The following is a 23,296-nucleotide window of genomic DNA, read 5'->3' on the forward strand; positions in this document are numbered from 1 at the left end:
TACGTTCCTTAGATAAAGACCCACGCGTCTTCTTTGTCCCCGAAATGTTGAACGTACAGGATTTATCGTTATATTTTATAATGTTTCCCAAGCACTGTAGCCGAAGACCATGTACACGAATGTCTGTACAAGTATATATATATATACCACAGAGACCGAGCTGATGTAGATGTTCAGTGTTCAGTGTTTAATGAGAGTTTATAACCCGGGATTAATTAGTCGTTTACCTTAACAAATTTGTTGTCAGGAAATGAATTTGAGCTAGTTCAATGCTTCGGTAAAAATCCTCTCGGAATTTATGTGCCTGTGTTCCTGGTAACAGTTACCACCTGACGGAAGAGACCACGGCTATGTGAATAATTTCCGTAAAGGTACAGTTTCCCTTCATTTTATTTCAAATAAACGATTTTAATTAATTCTCCTTCGGTTTACTGACTAATCATCTTTTAAAAATATGAGCAGTTCTATGCAAATCCTATCTGAATACATGGTTATGTGTTTCAGCCTCAGCCCTCCGATATGCCGGTCAAGAATTTGTCTCTGCGCGTGCCGAACCAGGGCGTGCGCAATAGGAACGCAAAGGTTCTGAGGCGATACGAGACTAGCTGTAGGGGTTTTGAGAAGGAGTATTCAACAGCCATGCGAGGCCACAGGGCAATTCTTGCAGACGATCTCCAGTTTGGGTACTATCTCCTAAAACAAATGGAAAAATACGAAGACGAGAAGCTTGTCAAAAGAAACGTAGTGGTCCGATGCACATGCAATGTACCGACCTTGAAAATTGATCTCAGTCGCCCCAACTCAAAACTGGTATCTAGTGCTCCGCAAACGGACAGACCCGCCGAATGTAGTGGTAAGCTCGAGAAAGACGCTCCCCCTGTTCGTCCACTCACGGCCCCTGCGGGAAGATCTCTGACAACCACAGACAAAAAGTACGTCGTCAAGAGGTATGGCAAGGTTAAACAAAAAGATGGCAAGAAAAAGCGCGGAAAACCGTCCCGGTCTCGGTCAGCGCCACTGACCTCCCACCAGGAGGAGAGTGAAGAGGAGGAAGAGCCAATACCTCCTACACCCCTTGCAAGGTTTACACGTACGCACGAGTACAACCGGAAAGTGCTACTATGTCGCAGTCGACAGGAGGAACGCCGACTGGAAAGGATCAGGGAAGCAGAGGAGGATTACGACAATCAGAGCAATTATGATGACGACAAGGAGGAAGAGGACAATTACTTTGCCATAGAGGAAGGAGAATGCCACGAGACGAGGAAACACGACTATTGGATGTTGAAGGTTGACGTTCTGTTTGAAAAATGGCGACGGAACGACAGACAATTGGACGAAGATGATATTTACAGTCTGTACGAGGAGGATTTAGACGAAGAAATATTCGATGAAAACCAAGTTCAATCTTATCTGAAACCAGGATTACGACAGGTGAACACGGCAGGGCGCATCAATCTTGTCAACTTTACCAAGAACAAAGTACTAAAATACCGCTGGGCCTTTGCAGGGGGAGGTTTCAAGAAGAGTGCCGATGACAACCGCAAGAGTAGGCGCAAGTTTGTGACCGCCGAACTCAGTCACCGCGAAAGACAGAAGATACGGGCAGAAGCGGAGACGAAATGTCGGAGAATCAAAAAGATGGTACAGGAGAGTGACTTTCTTCGGAATGAGGTCTACTTGATGGCGCCATTTTATAAAACAAAACAGGCATTAATTGCCAAGGTTGCAGCAAAACAACCAGCGCTGTTTCAGTAATAACAAGATCGACCATCAAAGTTTTTGTTAGTTGAGACAATGTGGACTGGACCATCGGAGTTGTTTTAATGAACACCACGTGGACCATCTGAGTTGTTTTAACGAAGACCACGTGGAACTTCGGAGTTGTTTAAGGGGGAGACCACGTGGAAAATCTGAGTTGTTTAAATGGAGACCACGTGGACCATCGGAGTTGTCTTATCGGAGACCACGTGGACCATCGGAGTTGTTTAAGGGGAGACCACGTGGACCATCGGAGCTGTTTAAATGGAGACCACGTTGACCATCGGAGTTGTTTAAATGGAGACCACGTTGACCATCGGAGTTGTTTAAGGGGGAGACCACGGGGGAAATCTGAGGTGGTTAAATGGAGACCACGTTGACCATCGGAGTTGTTTAAGCGGAGACCATGTGGACTATCGAGTAGTTTAAGTGGAAACCACGAGGACTTTAGGAGTTGTTTAAGGGGGAGACCACGGGGAAAATCTGAGTTGTTTAAATGGAGACCACGTTGACCATCGGAGTTGTTTAAGTGGAAACCACGTGGACTTTAGGAGTTGTTACAGTGGAGATCACGTGGACAATCGGAGTTGTTTATATGGAGACCACGTGCACGTGGACCACCGGAGTTGTTTTGTGCCGGTCAGTCTTTATTTCATCCTCATTTTGTTTTATTTAAAGTTTCAGTGGAGACCACGTGGACTATCGGAGTTGTTTTAGTGGACCATTGGAGTTGTTTCAATAGTGATCACAATAATAATGTGGACCAGATAGTATGTTTGTGTCTCCATTTTCCTTGCATTTAAACGGGTTGAGTATTCTTAAAAGTATTTTTTTTAAGTATTTACACTAATAATGGAACGGATGTAATTGTAATATTTTTGTTTGCTGTCACCAGTCGTGGTACAATCTACAAGTACATAATTGTCTGAAGACTCTCCTAGAAGAGATGAAAGTACTAAAGACTCCTTGTTAAGAATTTTTCTTTATATAATATATATATATATATATATATATTAGATTGTAGGAGAACAAGAGAACAAAAAATACCTACTATATATGCCAATGGTAAAAGACACTTTTATATGCAAAGTATAGATTATACTTGAACAAAGACCTGGATACATTGTAGACCACCCTATGTAGTGTTACAATGACAGTATGGACATCATCAGGCTGGTTGGGTGTTTGTGTTGATATTGGAAAGTCTTTCAGCGTATTTGTTTTAGTAAAAGTCCATCACAACAAGGTATGACTCCAGATCACTACAATAATTCCTGGTGCCCTACATAACTACACTGTTTATAAGAGTTAACTCATAATTGCAATATTCAATGATAATTATGGACAAGATATAAAGGTCGACTATGTTTACAGCTACATCTCTGTACTTTGTAGTATCAAAATAAGTCATACATTTATATAAATAATTGTTTTATTTCATTATAACAATTAACAAATAAATATATAAAAATGATTTCTGATGATGGGTTACTGAGTCAGCTGTTAAAAGTGCTACTCTTAAAAAGAAACCAAGAACAAATACATGTAAAAGTAAGATGGACATATTGCATCTTTACATTGTAGGATTCTTTCAGACATCTGAAAATTAGCATAATTGATTTATAAGTATAAAGTCACTATTGATCCTTTTTTCAACATAATAATTTAAGTAAATTCTATAATACAAATGTAAATAACTTAAAACACATACAGGAAAATATCAAACTTTAAAATTCCAATACCATTAACAAACTGAGGTAGAAACCACATAGCCAGTGTCAGGTTGTCAGTTTTGGAAAGAAACCTACAAGTTTATTAAAATTTAAATGCATAAAACAAACATATTTTCAATAAAATATTTTAATTCAGGGCATTATCATAACTTTCTGTGCATAGCATCATGGCAGTAGCATGACTGTGATACTATTTAGTTTTAGTTTGGTTTTATAGGGTTATCGTCCTATCGACAGCTAAGGTCATTTACCGGGAATATGTTGGGTCTTAACGACTAAATCATATCATATCATGTATAGACAAAGCTCTTTTAAAATATTTACCAAAGACATATGTCCACAAAAATTTAATTCAAATTAGAATAAAACATAAAATACTAGCACTGACACCATATCTTGAAATAAGTACAGTGTCTACCTCATGACTCTCAGGTCTACTAACAATATGTACTGCTGTCAAAGACTGTCCTTCGTAAGCACGATTGTAGGTTAAGGAAATTCCAACCACTCAGTTTTTAAACTTGGTAAAACCTGAGGCTTGTCCAGGGTTTTGCACTTTTTGAAAATCCAAAGGTTAACATTTCCTTATTCTACACCCCTGGGCATGAAAAGGTCACTTTCTCTTATTCTACACCCCAGGGCATGAAAAGGTCACTTTCTCTTATTCTACACCCCTTGGCATGAAAAGGTCACTTTCTCTTATTCTATCTACACCCCTGGGCATGAAAAAGTCACTTACTCTTATTCTAATCACCAGAATTAGCTCAGAAACCACAAGAAGGTGTCACAGTTTCCACATGGCACCATTGGAATGTTTTGAATTTTATCACATCGTTGTTGTCTCATTGTGATTACGGTGTAACTACCTATACACTGTGACGCAGTTGAATCCACCAAATTTTCCAACAGAAAAACATATCAAAACAAAAACACTGCTTGTTGCACCCCCTGTGTCCCCCTACAAAGGCGGAGCCCTGGACCCACTCCTAAACCAATCCACTCTGAACAAGGGCTAGCTATAACACAGGTAATGTCACTCACATCTAACAGGGTGTAAGATAGATATTCCTTACAATCCTTTCTTGCCCTGGACAGTTCTGTCATATACACACAGAAATGAGATCAAAAGATGTCTGTCATCATGACTTGACAGTTCTGTCATATACACACAGAAATGAGATCAAAAGATGTCTGTCATCACGACTTGTGTGATAAAACAGGTTGAACATTGTAGTAAGTGAATTGGCAGTAAAACTATGGGTAAATCATTAACTCAATCAATTAAGACTTTACAATGTACACTTCACTGATTAGTACAAGCTTTTAGAATTTATATATTTGTTTCTCGCTTGTTTTGTTCTATGTTTTGTTACGTTAATAAAAGTATGATCTAGAAAAACAAAAATTTGTTGAGTTATGAATATTTCAAAGTTTTATGCTGAAAAAAAAAATCTGTTGACTTGAATCTCACCTATTATCAGACCTTTTCCTGACCACCAGGTTCGAGAGAACTGACCAATGCACTGTTAAACTCCCATCACCAGACTGATTTCACCTGTAAGTCAATCAAGACCTGGGTCCAGTTGTTCCAAAGATGATTATCTTAGTGACATTTTTCAACCTCTGATAATTTGGTCAATTTAACAGGTAAAAACTCGTAGTTTTGCATGTAATTTTAGTGAACTGAAATATTTGCTATCTGCAAGTTTTAACTCACTTATTGGTTGTGTTTTAAAGAAACACAAAATCAAACTTTGTGTTACTTACCGGTTAAACTAACTATACTTTGAACAATTGGCCCAGGTGTTTGTGCTGCAATACCTACTATCCAGATTGTGTACTGGTCAACTTTTTCTAGTACTGTTTTATTGTACCCGGTATGTAAAGTTTATTTATTTATAACAAGGTAAGGGCTCTTCAGCTTTGGTCCACCTCCTCATGACTAGATAAAAGTCTTAAACCAATGGCTATGTCAGGACTTAGCTATGTATTGTTTGACTTTGTCAATGAGGACAATGCCTAGTTCTTTGGCCTCTATCCATTTACTCTTTTCAACACTAGTGAGGCCTCTTAGCTTCTCCATGTATTGTAGCACTCCTTTTAAAAACCTGTTAAATAGAAAAAAAATCTCAACAAAGAATTATCACTAAAAAGACTTTGTAATTTTNAGCAATAGGTCACTTGAGCTAAAGCTCAGGTGACCTAAAAAAGCATGTACAATGTATATGAAAATTGACATACCAGGTAAACGTAATTAATTTCTATTATTAACATTACCTTTTTTTGGTATGTTTTCATAAGTTTGAACACAACTTCAATTTAAATATTCAGTATGCCAAATATTGTTGTTTTTTGGTGAATAATGTCATATCTGGTCTATTTATCTTTTGACTCCATGTCTGACCAGATCATCTACTGAATTAATATGTGATTTGTTTTCTATCTCATCTGTTGATCCAATGACCTATTTATCTTTGACTCAATATTTGTGTATCTATTTACTTTTTTTTCAATCTTATGACTTGACATCCTACTTGAAGTGTTTTAAACACACGCTCCTTACCTGACTCGGAGTCTGCTGTCCTGATTGGTAACTGTCACATCCAGGGTGTATAGCTGCCACAGGGCCACAAACACCACAAAATGTACCGACATGTGGATACAAGGACAACTGGAAAACAAATACTCAAATACACAAGGGTGTCCACGGATATCAAATTTACTATCAAATACAACTAATTACCACATTACATTAAACATTTTCTTTCCAAACTTCTTTTCGATTTCAAAAGTTCACACAATCCATGCTAAATTTGAATTATTATTCATTCAGTCAAACTTTATTTTTTGACATGCAACTTGCAAGTTTTGACTATTAAGTGAAAAGATAATGTACTTTTACAATAATAGAGCACACCTGCAAGAAGCATTTTTTGAAGCATATTAAATAAATGTATATATATTTATGCTAAGATAACCAAAATGTCATTGGTGTTATTTTATTTTGGATCCAGAATAGCCTTATTTTATTGGCATTCGACTTTTGAAATGTACCTTGTAGTTTTCTGGGGTAAGTGTTGTTTTTTGCCCTATTAGGGGTAGGTATTTAACACATGTTACAACAGACGTCATTAAGGGCTAGTACCTGTTGATGAGTTTTCTCAGACTGTCTTCCTGTCTGGGCCGGAGTTTGCCCGCCCCCCACATTGTCTGTCGCTCACTCAATGCCTGCTCCACCTGGGTGACTACTGACAAACACTCTCCCAGGATCCTCTGTATCAGACCAACGATCTCACTCTGTCTTCCACACTCCACTCCAGCACTGGCTTTACTGGGTGGTGCTTCATCCATGGTTGGAGTTCTTTCATCACCTGTGGGTGTGGCTCCAGCTATGGTGGGTGTGGTTCTTTCAAGAGTGGGTGTAGCTCTATCTACTGTAAGTGTGGCTCCAACAACAGTGGGTTTGGCTCCAATTATGTTAGGTGTGGCTCCGTCTATGGTAGGTGTGGTTCCACCAACAGAGGGTGTGGCTACAGCTATGTTGGGTGTTGTTTCATCTATGGTGGGTGTGGATCTATCAACAGTGAATGTGGCTTCATCTATGGTGGGTGTGATTTCAACAACAGTGGGTGTGGCTCTATCTACTGTAAGTGTGGCTTCATTAACATTGGGTATGGCTCCAGTTATGTTAGGTGTGGCTCTGTCTATGGTGGGTGTGGTTTCACTTATAGTGGTTGTGGCTCCAGCTATGTTGGATGTTGTTCCATCTATTGTGGGTGTGATTCCAACAACAGTGGGTGTGGCTTCATCAACAGTGGGTGTGGCACCAACTATGTAAGGTGTGGTTTCATGAACAGTGGGTATGGCTCCGTCAAGGGTGGGTGTGGCTTTATTAACATTGGGTGTGGCATTATTTATGATGGGTTTGGTTGCATCTATATATGGTGTAAATCTATCAATGGTGGATTTTGCTCCATCTAAGTTGAGTGAAGATTCATCCTTCACATCCATTGAAGGATTTCGTAATAAATCTGATGTGGACTGTAGGTTAGATTGGAGAGTAGCCTCCCCTGGGATAGGAGAATATATAATGCTGGAAGAAGGCTGTAAGTTACATTTGGGTTCTACTCTGTTGAACCTGTAAAGGGTGCTTATTCTCTTAGTCAAAATCTCGTGCACAAATCTTCGACCGTCCTCCATTGGTTGTAACACCCTGGTAATGACAGGACAAAGATAGTATTAACATATTTATTTTCAGGAAAGAAAATAGAGGGTATTAATGTTAAGTGTGAAACCTAAATGGCAGGAGGAAAAGAGTGTGGAGGAGTTGGAGTTAGTAAGGGAAGGAAAGAGTCATGATGCCTACAAAGGACATGCTTTGAGAGTGACTTTTAGTGACAGATGAATAAGACTGAGAATACACACAAACAACCAAGGGATACATTGGTACCTACCCTCCAATATCAAGCTCTGTAGTGACCCTGAAGTCTGTATATATACATTTGTACCTACCCTCCAATAACCAGCTCTGTAGTGACCCTACAGTCTGTATATATACATTTGTACCTACCCTCCAATAACCTGTTCTGTAGTGACCCTACAGTCTGTATATGTACATTTGTACCTACCCTCCAATGACCAGCTCTGTAGTGACCCTACAGTCTGTATATGTACATTTGTACCTTCCCTCCAATAACCAGCTCTGTAGTGACCCTAAAGTCTGTATATGTACATTTGTACCTACCCTCCAATAACCTGTTCTGTAGTGACCCTACCATCTGACCATCTCTGACACACAGACTGTACTAGACTTTCTATCTCCGTTGTCATGGTAACCAGGAGTGGATGTTCCTCTCTACACAGCTCTGTGTAATGGAATGTTGACCTGTAATTAGGATCCACATAGGACAATAAGGAAACACGATCATCACAGAAAAAGTAATTTACCTGTACAACAAGAAATAGTAATTTACCTGTACAACAGAAATAGTAATTAACCTGTACAATGGAAATAGTAATTTACCTGAACAACAAAAACAGTAATTTATATATATTACCTGTTCAACATAAATCTGGTATTTCATATGTCACATCTCTCATCAAACATATCATTTCTCTTCTTTTTGAATAAAGGGAAATTTTAATGACAGGTTTACCCCACAACTGGAGATTACTTCCAAATTGTCACAAAAATTATCTTACACTTCTCACTGAAAAGTTTGTGGGGTTTCAATGTACAGTGCACTGTGCATATTTCCATTGTCTGTTTCAAAAGAAACATTATCAAGGTCATTGAGAAATATAGTTCCTATAAAATATGAGTAACTCAAAAATTGTTTTCCCCCCAAGAATACAACACCCCATCTCCAGATTATGATTAACTCTAGAATAAATTTCTCCTTCAATATGCATGGTACATATCACAATAAGCTTGTTTCTCCTGGAGAGCAGGGAGTACCTTGGTTCCAGATGGAATGTGTAATGTATCTGTCTATTTAACTTGGCCACTTTGTCAGTGACATTGATGATCTGAAATTAGACAGAAAATTACAATAGCATTGTTGATTATCGAGTGTACTCCAATAATCAGACCCCATAAGTCTAATTTTTTCTTTTCATACCATCATGAAAACAGAACTACATTAAGTTATGTGTATATCAAATGAAAAGTTAAAAGGCACTGCAATTAATACTATAGCAATGTTGCAGGTCTGTGACATGGTAGCAACCCAACTTAAAAACATAATACAAGGTTTATGCAGAGACGTATATAACATGGCTTTATACGTCTCTGGTTTATGTTTTATTCAATGTGGACGTTAAATACATAAGGTGACATTCACCAGGATGAATTCTGAGTGTTATAGGCTACAGTGGACCAATCTCCACATATTTATTTTCAGGCAAATCACGTTAATATCCAGGCACATTTTGTATCTTTATGTTATATCAACATCTCTTAATTTATTTCAAATATATATATATGTAGTTGGACAATGTGCTTCTAAGGAGATAATGTGTTTGAATGGAAGAGATATAAGTCCTATAAGTATGATCCACACGAAAAACAATAGCTCAACAAAAGTTTCAAAGAAAAACGTACATAACTGGAAATATAAAGAACCAGAGAAAAATGTTAAGTAAGGGACATAACTCGTATAATATGTGTTGCAACATATTCAAGAGTACCACATGCACATATTTCTGTATTATAAATAAACAAAGTTTAAACAAAATAATTTGATACAAAGCTAGACAATAAGTGCTGTTGGAAGAACAAATGGATTGATTATCAGGTAAGCTGTGGAAAAAACCTTCATTTTCTCTATGCGATAGGTACATGTATTTACCAGTGCTCCATGCCCCTTGATTCATCCCCCAAAAAAGTTTGAACAAACTTGTTAGTTTTTCATTAAGTTTGTATTTAGCTTCCATATACATTTCGTATTTAAATATACACATGAATATGTTCTTATTCAACTTTCTCATACATGTATTGTCTTTTGTATTGAATTTTTACAAATACACTTTTGGCTGGCATACAACTATTTAAATTAAAATAAGACTGGTTTTCTTTTATCTAACACATAGTTATGATTACCTTTTGTTTGACTAAGGCCACAGGATGAAATAGAGACTGATAATCATGCAGTAGTCCTAAGTACTTGGTAAAAGACGTCTGAAAAAAACAAATTTTAGATACAAGGAAAATACCATAACTCTTCAAAATTCATTTATTGACGTACATGACCAATATCATACAAAGACTCCTTTCACTAATATTTCTGAAAGCTTAATATCAATATTTTCTATATAATCTTTGGACACCTAAGACAAGTCAAATTGTGAAACACCCTCTTCATGATCAGTAAATACCAACATGATATGAGCAAACCTAAGACATATTTTCTGTAGCTATTAACAACTGGAGCCCAATTAAATAAAGCTTGTCATTCATAAACTTTGTAACAAAGTAGTTTCAGTTTCTTGAATACTTGGATAATACATACACATCATTTAAATGGTCTTGTTTCTAGAGCCTACAATTTTTTTTCAACTGATAGCTGTCTCCTAAGTTTAAAAGGATGAATATTCCTTCCCTCAACTTTTTCCAGCAATCAGATCTGTGTGCCTATAAGCTTATTATATATGATAATAAAATGTACTTACTGGGGCAGCCTCCTCTCTGGTTATAACGTACAATGCTGTACCCAGAATCACTTCTGCCAATGTTTGAGGAAATGAGCTCAGGTCCACCGCCCCGTGGCCGAGTCTGTCCCGCACCCTGGGGCCTGCTGGGTATTCCAATAAATCCAGTAAAAGGTCCTGTTGTAGAAACAGCGCAGTACCACTGGTTACATAATACTAGTTCTCTTTAAACTAGAAAATGTTTGTAAAATGAACACATCTTCCACTCTGATAGAAATGGACGTAAATAAAAGGTCTTACCAAAGGTATGGAGCTAATCTCAAAGTCTAACCAAAGTTAAAAATATAGGTCACAGTCACCTACATCTTGACCTAAAGTATTACTGGTGGAGTAATTTTGATAAAGAACCATATGCATTCATGAAGAGAATTTGATACTCAGTAGGATTTCCAGGTTTGAAAAGATGCTTTGAAATTTTAGCAAACCTGGTACTTGACCCCTTTAATTTGCCCCCCCCCCCCCCCTTTTCAGTCCTTGGGATGGGTGAGGGTCTTAATTGACATACCATAAAACTGTCATCCAATGATAATAATTCCAATCAAGTTTAAACTTTTTACTATTGTCACTCTGGTAAAATACCAGCTGCTTCCTATCGACTCGGCTTGGGAGAATTTCTCTTTAGCTCATTCGGTAGAGTGTAAGACTAGTAAGCCAGAGGTCCCGGGTTCGACTCCTGGAGAAGGCATTGAAAGAATAATGACCTCTGTTAAACTATTGAAAATAAACTAAATATACTCAAAGGTGTTATGTCCCTTTATTAACTGTAATCAAATATTTTACCTCGGACCTTCACCAGGGGGATTGGGGGATCCTAGAGTAATGAAATTAACAATTTCAATTTAATACTTTAGGAATTTTCTGAACTAGTACTTGTCTGCATACTCATGTGATAAACTACAAAATATTGTGTTAACTTTTACCCTTTCATTTCATTTTTAAACCTTCTGAATGCTGACCTGTACATAACTTACCATACAATTCTCTCCTAGCTGACCTGCAACCTTGTTCCTTAGACCAGTAGGTAAAAAGGGGTCTAAGATCTGAAAATAAGGTAAGGATCTTATCATATATACGTAACAACCTTGCTCCTTATACCAGCTGGTAAACATAAGTCTAAAATCTGAAATAGTGATTACATATGTAGCTTCTCATTTACTCGTTTCAGTTAATGTAGATTGTTCGTTTTTCATCTCATCAAATTATATAAAATGTCAATTACCTCATCAAATGTTGTGTAAAGTGTTGTTGCCTACAAGAAGAGTAAAACAAGTTGTCATAACCAGTGTCGTTATCAACAACATAACACTACATACAATGTTGATATGCACTTTCTATTTAACTCATTCACCCCTGAGATTTCATAATGAACTATTCCAACCTTTGAATTGGAAGAGTTCGAATGTGTCTTCAGGGGTGAATGAGTTAAACTAGTTTAAACTATTTTTCTTTTTAATCTCTAAGATGCCACATTATAATTAAGGTCACAGTTTTGCATAATATGCCTATATTTTAACATGGATATTTATCGTTTTCTCATACAAGATTCTGAGGTCCTCTTCATTAGACTCAAAGAACAATGCTCCACATTTTGATGGGGGCTAAAAAGACCTCATACAGGACTTGCTGATTTGACCCCTGTCTGACTGGCCTGTCTAGGTCCGACTGTTTTCCTCTGATCATGCCTCAGTCTGCTATGACTTGTGCCATTCTTACATTTCTTGTAATTTACCTCGGCTGTGAGCACTCTCTCTGGACATCGGTTGACTACCGAAAACAGAACCCTCATGGCATGTTCCAGTTGGGGTAGTATCAACACAGCAAAGTATCCATACCTTAAAATACATCATGGTCATCTGATACAACTCTATTATCAGAACATTATTATTAGAAATTGTTGTCATAGTTACTTTATTAAATCTGAATTTTATTTTCCATACCAGGCATGTTTATACACATGTTTTTGCAGACTTATTGAATGTGTGCATACTAGTAGTGTATACACATGTTTTTTAAACTTATAGTATGTTTGATTGTAGGATGGGAAATAACTCCAAAACAGCTATAAACATTTCAAATAGACACTTCAGCAATGAAGTTTCCCTAAAGCTATAAAGATGTTATTGCAGACTCTGTATAATTTTTGAAGATAATATACATGAATGAATGTTTTATGTTCGTAATACGTACTTTCCTTTATAGAACAAGTCCAGTGCAGCAGACCACACTGGTAGCAAGGACCTAGAAATGAGGGCCGAGTTATCAAACAGCTCCAATATCTCTGATCTGGCTGGTGTTTTGAATTCTATAAAACACAGAAGACTCTTTTCAATAATTACGCTACCTACAGAATTCTCTAATAAATATTCAGTACTGATACAAGCAGGTTAACTGCTCTTGCTGTTAATGTACCATTCATTTTGGGAATATTTAAAATATCAGTACTGTACTATGAAATTTATTATTGTAATTTTACCCCATATTACGACCCTTTCCACTTTCAAGGTATAATGTACCATTTCAAACAAACTTGAATATTCAATCTTACGTGTAGAACACTCTAAATATCATGGAGAAGTCTGGAAATAACAATTTTGAAGATGACGTTCAAATCTAACTTCAATTATGTTGAGTTTTGATCATTTGGTACAGTATATTTTTATCCAGCAAAATTCTAAATTTAACACATTTGATATCTCTGTGTTCAGTTATATGAATTATACTAAGATATCTGATATTATTTTACCTGTAAGCTTTGGGTGATACACCGCTAGTTGTGGGAAGTCTGTGTACGGTCTGTGTATAATGGCAGTAACTTGTCCCAGTACACATCCTAAACTAGGCACCAGTAGTAGCAGGAACCAGGTGTACCTAGAAGTAACAGAATGATATAATACTACACACTTGTAGGACATTATTGGATTGGAGTGCTGATAGAATTTTAATGCCAATGTGGCTTATGTGCACAGTTTTCATATTCTTTTCCACACTACCTCCGTACTAGAAGACACTACCTCGATCTGTACAAGAAGCTAGTGTGAAAAATGGCGCAAGAGATTTTCTTGACATATGTGTACTGAATTTAGACTAAATTGATGTCCAAAGTGTTATATCACTACACAGCAATGCATTTCCTTAATAATTTTGATAACAGATCTCTTCACATTTGTGTTAGTTACACGGTTCTCTATGATATATTATTTTGAGAACTGTACCACTGTAGCTTACCGAAATATATATTAAGACTTCACAACCTTATACAAGAATTTGTTTCAAAACATTTTTTTCCATGCCTTAAGAATGGTTGGGAATTAGAGAGTAGCAGGATGGAGCCTCTACATTTGTATTCAATAAATCTGTCATATTGCTTTCAATCTCAATCTTCATATAGGTACCAAATGTATAACAAAGACAATGTAAACCAATGATCATCAATAACTATGCCTGTCACATGATAACAGTCAGAGTATCATTATTAACTCCTTTAGCTTTTACACTATAAACATGTACTGGTTTCAGGCAGCAATATTTCTTATACAATCATTCTGTGCAGGACATACATTTGTAAACAACATCAGAATCACCTGTGTGGTATTTCCCCTGGGGTAGGAAAGCCATGCCATGTAACATTTCGTAAGTTGAGAGATGTGGGGGGTCCTAACACTACACGTAGTGTTCGCATCTACGAGAAATAAAGTACATATAGGTTTGTGAGATTTAACAACAGTGGGATAGCAGCAAACATTTTTGGAAGGTTCACATAAATTCATTGAAACAGTTAGAATCAAGTATATTTAATGAGTGTTCTTATAATTAAATGATGTTTTCATTTAGTTTGTTACCAATTATTCAAATTCACATAAAATCTAACAATTTACAAGAAAAAAACATGAAAATATCATTGAGTGTTTAGTTGATGGTCATACTTACCGCAGCTGATCCAAAGATCTGTGTCAGCTCGGGAGTAAGTAACAGATCCTTCAGCATAGACGGACACTGAGATCTTTTCGTAAGGTATACCTGGGACATAGATATGTTAATTACCAGTAATATAGCTGGGACATAGATATGTTAATTACCAGTAATATAGCTGGGACATTGATATGTTAATTACCCGTAATATAGCTGGGACATAGATATGTTAATTACCGGTAATATAGCTGGGACTAGATATGTTAATTACCAGTAATATAGCTGGGACATAGATATGTTAATTAGCGGTAATATAGCTGGGACATAGATATGTTAATTACGAGTAATATAGCTGGGACATAGATATGTTAATTACCGGTAATATAGCTGGGACATTGATACAACAACTGGAACATAGATAAACTGTTATACATACCTGGGACAGAGATACCCTGGTATATACATCTGTGGCCTAGATATCCTATTATATACACATGGGGCCTGGGACAGAGATACAGAGATACCCCGATAATTACACTTGGGACAGAGATACCCTGGTATGTACATCTGTGGCCTAGATATCCTATTATATACACATGGGGTTTATATACACTGATATGTACACATGGGGCCTGGGACAGAGATACCCCGATAATTACACCTGGGACAGACATACACACTGTAATTTTTCATTGAACACAAGCAAACACATTAAAGTAAATTTAAATAAGTAATTACTTTTTCTTTTTTCTACTTAATGATGTAAAATGTAGCAAATTGGAATTAAGTTATAAACTGAATTTACACATTCCTAGATATAGTTGTATAACTTTAAACCAAATAAAAGAGAAATTCAAACTGTAATTGTTTGATACTGGCAAAGATGTAAGATAAACATACATTCAATTTCAAATGAAACGCTCTACCACAGGTAAGATTTCCCCCCTCTGCCAGATGTAAGACTCAAAGTATATATCTTACATCTCCAAGGGATCGTTCTAACATAGAGGTCAGAATCAGCATCACCAACATGTGGTCCACATTTGCCCTTTCCTCTGATGCTTGTAAAATTTGAAAACACTCTGTCAGTTCCTGAAAACAATCACCAAATTATAACCTTACCAATCAATTCAGTAAGAACTCAAAGTTTGTTGGCTCTGTTGAGCTACTGGTTGTAAAGTAGTATACAGTATTCAAAATTCTCAACCCTTTCTGTGCCTGACATCATTTTAGGAATCATTAATGCAATGACATCATATGGCGTTCTGTGGACCAGACAGTTGGTGTTATTGAGGTCATATAGCATTAGCTGTATAATACTGACTTACATGGACACACTTGTTACTCTATTAATATTTCACTATTGTCCTATTATTCTTTGATATAAGTTTTCTAAATAAAACCCCTAGACTATGTGCCAGTGTACATATGCAATCATTTAAAACCAAAATTCGAAGTAAAGTGCTTTTGAATGTTGATGCTCTGATTATGATGGTAACATTTTAGAATTTTATGTGATCTTGGGCTTTATGCCTTTTACCTTTGGAACACCCGTCCATGATGTAAGGGGAGATAAGTGGCGATTATACTCTGCTGTTGTTAGTTTGGAAAGGTAGTCCTCAGATTGAAGAAACAGTGGAGTGAGAAGCCCAACACATCTCTCAAAGTACAACTTGTCATCAGTGAATTCTAATGGGTCTGAAAACAAAGAAGGACCAAAGAATGGCTAAAACTAAATGCAAGAAAAATATAAAATTATATACAGTTGATCACCCATTATTGCTGTGAGTTAATTTTAGCAAATAGCTTTAATTGAAATAGTCAAGTTTTTATAAACCAAAGGTTCCACTTGATAAAAGATGTACACTGTACCTACATGAATTTCTAGTATTTACTTAAAGGCTTCAAGATGGCATGAATATTGGTTTAAGCTACTCACATATATGTACATGCGCAATAATTTGGACAGGGATAAAATTACAATCATGATTAATTGCTGATGTTAGAATGAAAGTTCATCTAATGTTGGTCTGATGGTAACTACACCTGTCCTGCTGAGAAAGCCCACATTTTAGGTCAAAATATTTAGGTATTGTAATCTTGTGTTGCAAAAGCTCAAAACACCATCATAATTGCTGATGTAATATGAAATTACTGACTGACCTGGGAGGGTGGTCTTCACAGCCTTCCAGTCCACCAGACCATCACCTGTGAGGAAACCTGGCCCGTCTGCCCGACAACAAACGCCTGTGTTGTTGATGAGATGGTTCACGCCCGGAGACAGGGCAGACATGCTCGCTGTCAGGATAGCTTCCCTGTAACTTCTCTCACACTACATGTTGGCTGACAATACAAATAAAGCAATATTCTTGCAATCAAATGTATAATTCTCTAGATGCAGATTTCCTTCAGTTTTTCTAAATAAAAATCAAAGGGCAAAAACTTAAAATATAATTTGAATGCTCATTACAAATCAAATGCCAAGTATACATGTACTGCATGTATCTAAATGATAAATCCAGGTATCTGTTGTATTTCCCCTGATACATTTTAATGGTTTTGCCTGGCCCTGATTTCAAACTTCCAAAAATACACCGATACATATATATTTTTTTTTTTTTTTGTGACATGAACAGATGAAATGTCATGTTATCAGGTCGGGGAAAACCACTAACTTGTGTATAATACGCAAACTTGCCTATTATACACCAATAGGGGTATGGATTTGTTACTAAAAATAGCCAAAATCACTTTAATCTTATTTTTTTCACATTGTTTGTCCAAGTCGCATTTATTCAGTCATGAAACATAATACAAATGCAAAAATAAACTTTATTTGCATGTGGGAAAGTACCAAAAACAGATGCAATACTTCCGTTAAAGTTACATCAAGTTCCTAAGTAGCAAACGCTTTCAGTAAACATCTTTTAGCAAAATATTATTTACCTTGTCGTAAATTAATGCGATTTTTAATAATATCTTGCAAAGGTTACTGTTAAAGCGATTTGGGTTATTTTTAGTAACAAATCCATACTCCAACTGGCGTATAATAGACGAGTTTACGTATATACGCAAGTTGGTGGTTTTCCCCAACCTGGTTATATCAGAGACATATAATACAGAGATTGGCAACTCATGCTGATCTCGCAAAAACACGCATGATCTATGAGTGTTTGTTTTGACAGCTTATCGATCCTGGTGACGATAGTCTGGTCAGTGAGTTTACCTGTGTGAGAATTTGATCGTGTATTCGTTAGTTCGTGTCAACATGTCACATATCCTAGATATATGGATCATATAAAGAAGCTGGTTAGAAATATAATGTTATATCTGAAAACCTTTTTGAAATTGTCTAAAGAACAAAAACGGAGTTCGTGTTCTCATTTGTCATGATAGAAATAACCCATGGCATAATTATGTTTTGAACAGGACAGGATTATTGAATGCAGCGAACCGTATATCCAATATGGTGCAGGTGAAGCGTAACTCGCGATACCAGTGACCAATGGTAAGGCCAAGAGCAAGTTGCCAATCTCTGTATTATACGTCTCTGGTTATATGTCGAATACAACACCGGCATCATCAATATAACCGGGAAAGAGTACTTTTCATATATTTATATACAAGATGCAGAAGCTGTGCCCTATACATACCCTATAATATAAGTGTATAGAATATATTGACAGACGGGGCTAGTGCCTGTGGTTGGACGTCAGGTTTACTGTGCGGCTGCTACTGGACGTTGTTCATCAGAGCTAGTGTCAACACGTGCATCTTTAATGTAAATATGTTACTGCGGAATCCTGTAACATTTACAACAAATATACGTAACTTACAGCAATTCAGATCTCCCTGTCGTTACACCTGCAGTCCTGTACACCAAACTTTTGATGTTGGCCAGTTATGTTTACGGAAGTCACCAGATGCAGCTAATTTAGGAATACTTCCGTTGTCAAATTCCGGAACAGTGAAATTTTCAGAAATACTAAATAAAAAAAAAATTACTTCATACAATTTGCTTTTTATATCAGATATGTAAAAATATTGATCTGAAAAGTTTAATTTCATTTAATATATTTCAAAAGTGACATACGACAAAATTTACAGTAAGGCAGGGATGTGTAGTGGATACAAGGTTTTTTTTAAATCAAAATTTATTTAGTATTGAACAACGTATTCCATTAGTATTTTTATTTTGGATTCTGGGTCATCTTTGGAACCAATTTCAGCAGCCCTGTGTCTCTGTGTGTCTAACGATTTTTAACTAAAGGTGCGATTGATTCTTAAATTTGCATTGGTTTTGCAGCAGCCATGATTTTGTTATATTATTTTATCCTTTCAGGTAACCTTCTTTAGATTTATTCAAGAAGTTGGCGTTTGACCTCAAAGCGAAATCATCATTTCATCGTTTAATAATCCTTTATCAATATAGTCTCATCTTTCACAATAATCAGACATAAGACTTGGAAAGGATATATATCTTATTTCAACCAACGACAATTAATAAAAACAATATTTACTTGACCTTGGTTTTTGACCTCATGTTAAAAGGATTGTCCAACCAAATTATATATCATTACAGTGTATTGAGTGTTTGGTCATGTGATACATGTCCGTCTCTTCCTTAATACATGTTGAAAACAAGTGTGATTAATTGTAGTGTGAGGTTGTTCATTGTTTGATTTTAAAGTAAGTCTGTCCCTTGTTTGACACACCTGCGGGTCGGGGATCGGGAAAATATCGTAAGAGGCGACTAATATGGGAAACCCTGCATAATTGGAAATTACATGTGGACACAAAAGCAATCAAAATAATTCTGCTGCACCCATTGCAATATTTGGGATATTTACATTTCTTTCTAATTCTACCTACCTTTTTTTCCTAGTGACTTGCTTGGCAAAATCTCACTTTTGACTTAAATGTTGAGCATTCGCCCAGGTGAGGAAGGCAATGGGTTCTGTCCACAGACCGCGAAATATCAAAGTCCTAAAATGGTAGTTGTTATTTCCCTGATTAACATTTAGCATTTAGGGGAATGGCATAATGTGATTGGGCGGAATGCTGTGCTGGGTGCCTTCGACATGACATTTCAATGAAATAGCACTACAAAGTCGGCATCAGATCCGCACCTGTCACAAGGAGACACATACACCACAATACCCTGCCTACTGCACACACACGCGCAGGCACGCATCCACAGCAAACATGGAGGCACGTCCTTAAACGACATTAGATGTTGATAGGACGTAAAACAAAATAAAACAAAACCAAGCCATTGTGTGAATTGAGAACAAGGGCCCACTTGTATAAAACATCTCAAAGTTAAGGAAAATCTCAAGCAATGTATTGTCTATGGGAAATCTTAGACTTGAGGAAATCTCAAGAGTTTAGATGCTTTATACAAGTGGGCCAAGGTTTCTAGTATCAGATTTCCCTTGTTTAAATTGAGTGTAAAGTTGTCCCTTGTTTAAATTGAGTGTAAGATTGTCCCTTGTTTAAATTGAGTATAAGGTTGTCCCTTGTTTTAAATTGAGTATCAGATTTCCCTTGTTTTAATTGAGTATAAGGTTGTCCCTTGTTTTAAATTGAGTATCAGATTTCCCTTGTTTAAATTGAGCATAAGGTTGTCCCTTGTTTTAAATTGAGTATCAGATTTCCCTTGTTTAAATTGAGTATAAGGTTGTCCCTTGTTTTAAATTGAGTATCAGATTTCCCTTGTTTTAATTGAGTATAAGGTTGTCCCTTGTTTTAAATTGAGTATCAGATTTCCCTTGTTTAAATTGAGTATAAGATTGTCCCTTGTTTTAAATTGAGTATAAGGTTGTCCCTTGTTTTAAGTTGAGTATCAGATTTCCCTTGTTTAATTTGAGTATCAGATTTCCCTTGTTTAAATTGAGTATAAGATTGTCCCTTGTTTTAAATTGAGTATAAGGTTGTCCCTTGTTTTAAGTTGAGTATCAGATTTCCCTTGTTTAATTTGAGTATCAGATTTCCCTTGTTTAAATTGAGTATAAGATTGTCCCTTGTTTTAAATTGAGTATAAGGTTGTCCCTTGTTTTAAATTGAGTATCAGATTTCCCTTGTTTAAATTGAGTATAAGGTTGTCCCTTGTTTGAATTACCTTTTAGTAAGTGTTAGGTTGTTCCTCCTTTGATTTGAGTGTTATATGTTCGTCGTTTGATTTTTGTTGCAATGGTATTTCTAGTTTATTTGAAATGTAAGATTGTTTCCAGTTAAATTGTAAGATCCTAACTACGCTCTGGTATATCTGCTATGAATCAGATTTAGTCCCAGAAGTTGGTCAAGTTGTATGTACGCGTTAACGTTTACTTTTATGGTCGTTTCGATTAAAACGATAAAATCAGTTCTCATTATATGTAGTCCTTTACGTGCATGTTTTCGTATAATAACAAAACAAAAATGTTCTGCGTATATATTAGTGATAACCACATCATCGTTTATAGTTACATTACATACATCATTGTATAAGATACCGTGAACGTCTCGCCAGATTTCAGACATGTATTACACGGTGCAAGCACGCTACCACCAATTTGTCTATTGATTCAGCAAAGGTTCAGTTATTGACAATGATCTTTGACACACGAGCAGTGTCTTTAAACTGCTGGTCACGCTAATGGATGTTCTGGGAGAACGTTTTCCAAACCTGCTTGCAAATTATCTTGAAGAAAAGCATTGTCATGGTTACAACATTATCGACATTTTATGCTCTTGTTTTCAGTTTATAATAAATTTTAATTAAGCCAGGCTATAGCGCGCTGTGTATAGTGTCTTGGCTGGTTATTGTGAATGGCTGCTGAGCTGATCCCCCTCCAGATAGCATCTCGTCAGACTCGCAGACCCATCAACATTGGCAAAGGCATGTACGGATTTAACAGATCGGCACATTTTTAATGGAAGACAATTTAATGTAAAAATCATGTTAAGGAAACAACACGACCGCAGAAGCATTACATAACGAACTCCCTTGGGTATTTATCTAAGCATAAAGTATTTATAGCAACTAGTGGGGTCAACAACGTGAGTTACAGGCAAAAGGAAGCGGCAGTCTGCTTGACGAACCTTTCTTTGCCGAGTTGATGATATTCTTGATCTTGACCTCCGTCTTTCCGCTTTACTTACACAATTTGTAATTCACCGGAAGTTAGATACAAAAACCATATTTAAAAACAAGAAAACGACAAACTTTGCAATCTCGCCCGTTTAACGAATGTTAGCCAACGTTTCTTAGCGATCAGTGAAAACATGACGAATTATACAACTTTTCATCCGCTTTCTCTCGTAAAAACATATCAATTCATTTAGGGACGATAACGAGAAAACGTAACTTTTTTTATTACAACGATTTTCTTCGCTTTGTGCCAGTTTTGTAGAAACGAAACTCTTGTGGCCTGAATGGAGACGGACTTATTTTAGAGCAAATCAATGAATTCTTAGACTGTGTTCCATGGTTGAAATGTGCAAAATATTTTAGTCTCTCCCAGCCCTCATTAATATCAGAAATAATTTTGTAACATGTAACATACTTTTAGTCTTTCACTGTCCACGACAGTGTCGGTAAAGATTTATATGAGTTCTATGGGTGATGTAACATACTTTAATATTCCCCTGTCCTCGACAGTGTCGGTAAAGATTTATATGAGTTCTATGGGTGATGTAAAATACTTTAATTTTCCCTGTCTTCGACAGTGTCGGTAAAGATTTATATGAGTTCTATGGGTGATGTAACATACTTTAATCTTCCCTGTCCTCGACAGTGGCGGTAATGTTTTCTATGTGTTCTTTGGGCGATGTAACATACTTAAATCTTCCCCTGTCCTCGACAGTGTCGGTAAAGATTTCTATGTGTTATATGGGCGATGTAATATTAACATACTTGATCTTCCCTGTCAGTATGTTACATTGCCCATGTCGAGGACATGCTGTCAGTAATGGTTTCTATGAGTTCTATGGGCGATGTAACATACTTTGATCTTTCCCTGTCCTCGACAGTGTCGGTTAAGATTTCTATGTGTTATATTTGCGATGTAACATACTTAAATCTTTCCTGTCCTTGACAGCGTCGGTAATGATTTATATGAGTTCTATGGATGATGTAACATTCTTTAGTATTCCCCTGTCCTCGACAGTGTCGGTAATGATTTATATGAGTTCTATGGATGATGTAACATTCTTTAGTATTCCCCTGTCCTCGACAGTGTCGGTAAAGATTTCTATGTGTTATATGGGCGATGTAATATTGACATACTTGATCTTCCCTGTCAGTATGTTACATTGCCCATGTCGAGGACATGCTGTCAGTAATGGTTTTTATGAGTTTTATGGGCGATGTAGCATACTTTGATTTTTCCTTGTCCTCGACAGTGTCGGTAAAGATTTCTATGTGTTATATGGGCGATGTAATATTGACATACTTGATCTTCCCTGTCAGTATGTTACATTGCCCATGTCGAGGACATGCTGTCCGCACCAGTGTCAGTGATGGTTTCTATGTGTTCTTTGGCCGAAGTAACATACTTTAATCATCCCCTGTCCTCGACAGTGTCGGTAATGATTTATATGAGTTCTATGGATGATGTCACATTCTTTAATATTCCCCTGTCCTCTAAAGTGTCGGTAAGGATTTTTATGAGTTCTATGGATGATGTAACCTACTTTAATAT

The 23,296-nt window shown here is 36.6% G+C and overlaps 1 protein-coding gene across 1 annotated transcript; it reads right to left on the reverse strand.

Moving 5' to 3' along the window:
- Positions 1–2,825: 2,825 nt before the first annotated feature.
- On the reverse strand, positions 2,826–18,522 carry LOC110459851 (endoplasmic reticulum membrane-associated RNA degradation protein-like). Its single transcript, XM_021512310.1, has 18 exons — positions 18,266–18,522; positions 16,776–16,955; positions 16,153–16,310; positions 15,594–15,704; positions 14,631–14,720; positions 14,285–14,382; positions 13,447–13,571; positions 12,891–13,005; positions 12,433–12,535; positions 11,923–11,952; positions 11,675–11,743; positions 10,665–10,820; positions 10,096–10,173; positions 8,953–9,023; positions 8,239–8,379; positions 6,640–7,707; positions 6,058–6,165; positions 2,826–5,602 (listed from the first exon to the last, which is right to left on the reverse strand). Exons 2-18 carry the CDS (start codon positions 16,903–16,905, stop codon positions 5,467–5,469), a joined length of 2,787 nt encoding a protein of 928 aa, XP_021367985.1. The 5' UTR covers positions 16,906–16,955; positions 18,266–18,522; the 3' UTR covers positions 2,826–5,466.
- Between the last annotated feature and the right edge of the window lie 4,774 nt (positions 18,523–23,296).

This window comes from Mizuhopecten yessoensis, unplaced genomic scaffold (assembly GCF_002113885.1).
Source record: "Mizuhopecten yessoensis strain PY_sf001 unplaced genomic scaffold, ASM211388v2 scaffold10237, whole genome shotgun sequence".
NCBI lineage: Eukaryota > Metazoa > Mollusca > Bivalvia > Pectinida > Pectinidae > Mizuhopecten > Mizuhopecten yessoensis.

Bases quoted from the DNA above. Each gene is read 5' to 3' on its own strand.
- LOC110459851 (XM_021512310.1), bottom strand. From the start codon at position 16,905: ATGTCTGCCCTGTCTCCGGGCGTGAACCATCTCATCAACAACACAGGC. The intron at 14,721-15,593 runs GTAAGATATATA...TCTATGTCCCAG, and splicing joins TAGAACGATCCCTTGGAGAT to GTATACCTTACGAAAAGATC. The intron at 14,383-14,630 runs GTAAGTATGACC...TATTTCTCGTAG, and splicing joins AGATCTTTGGATCAGCTGCG to ATGCGAACACTACGTGTAGT.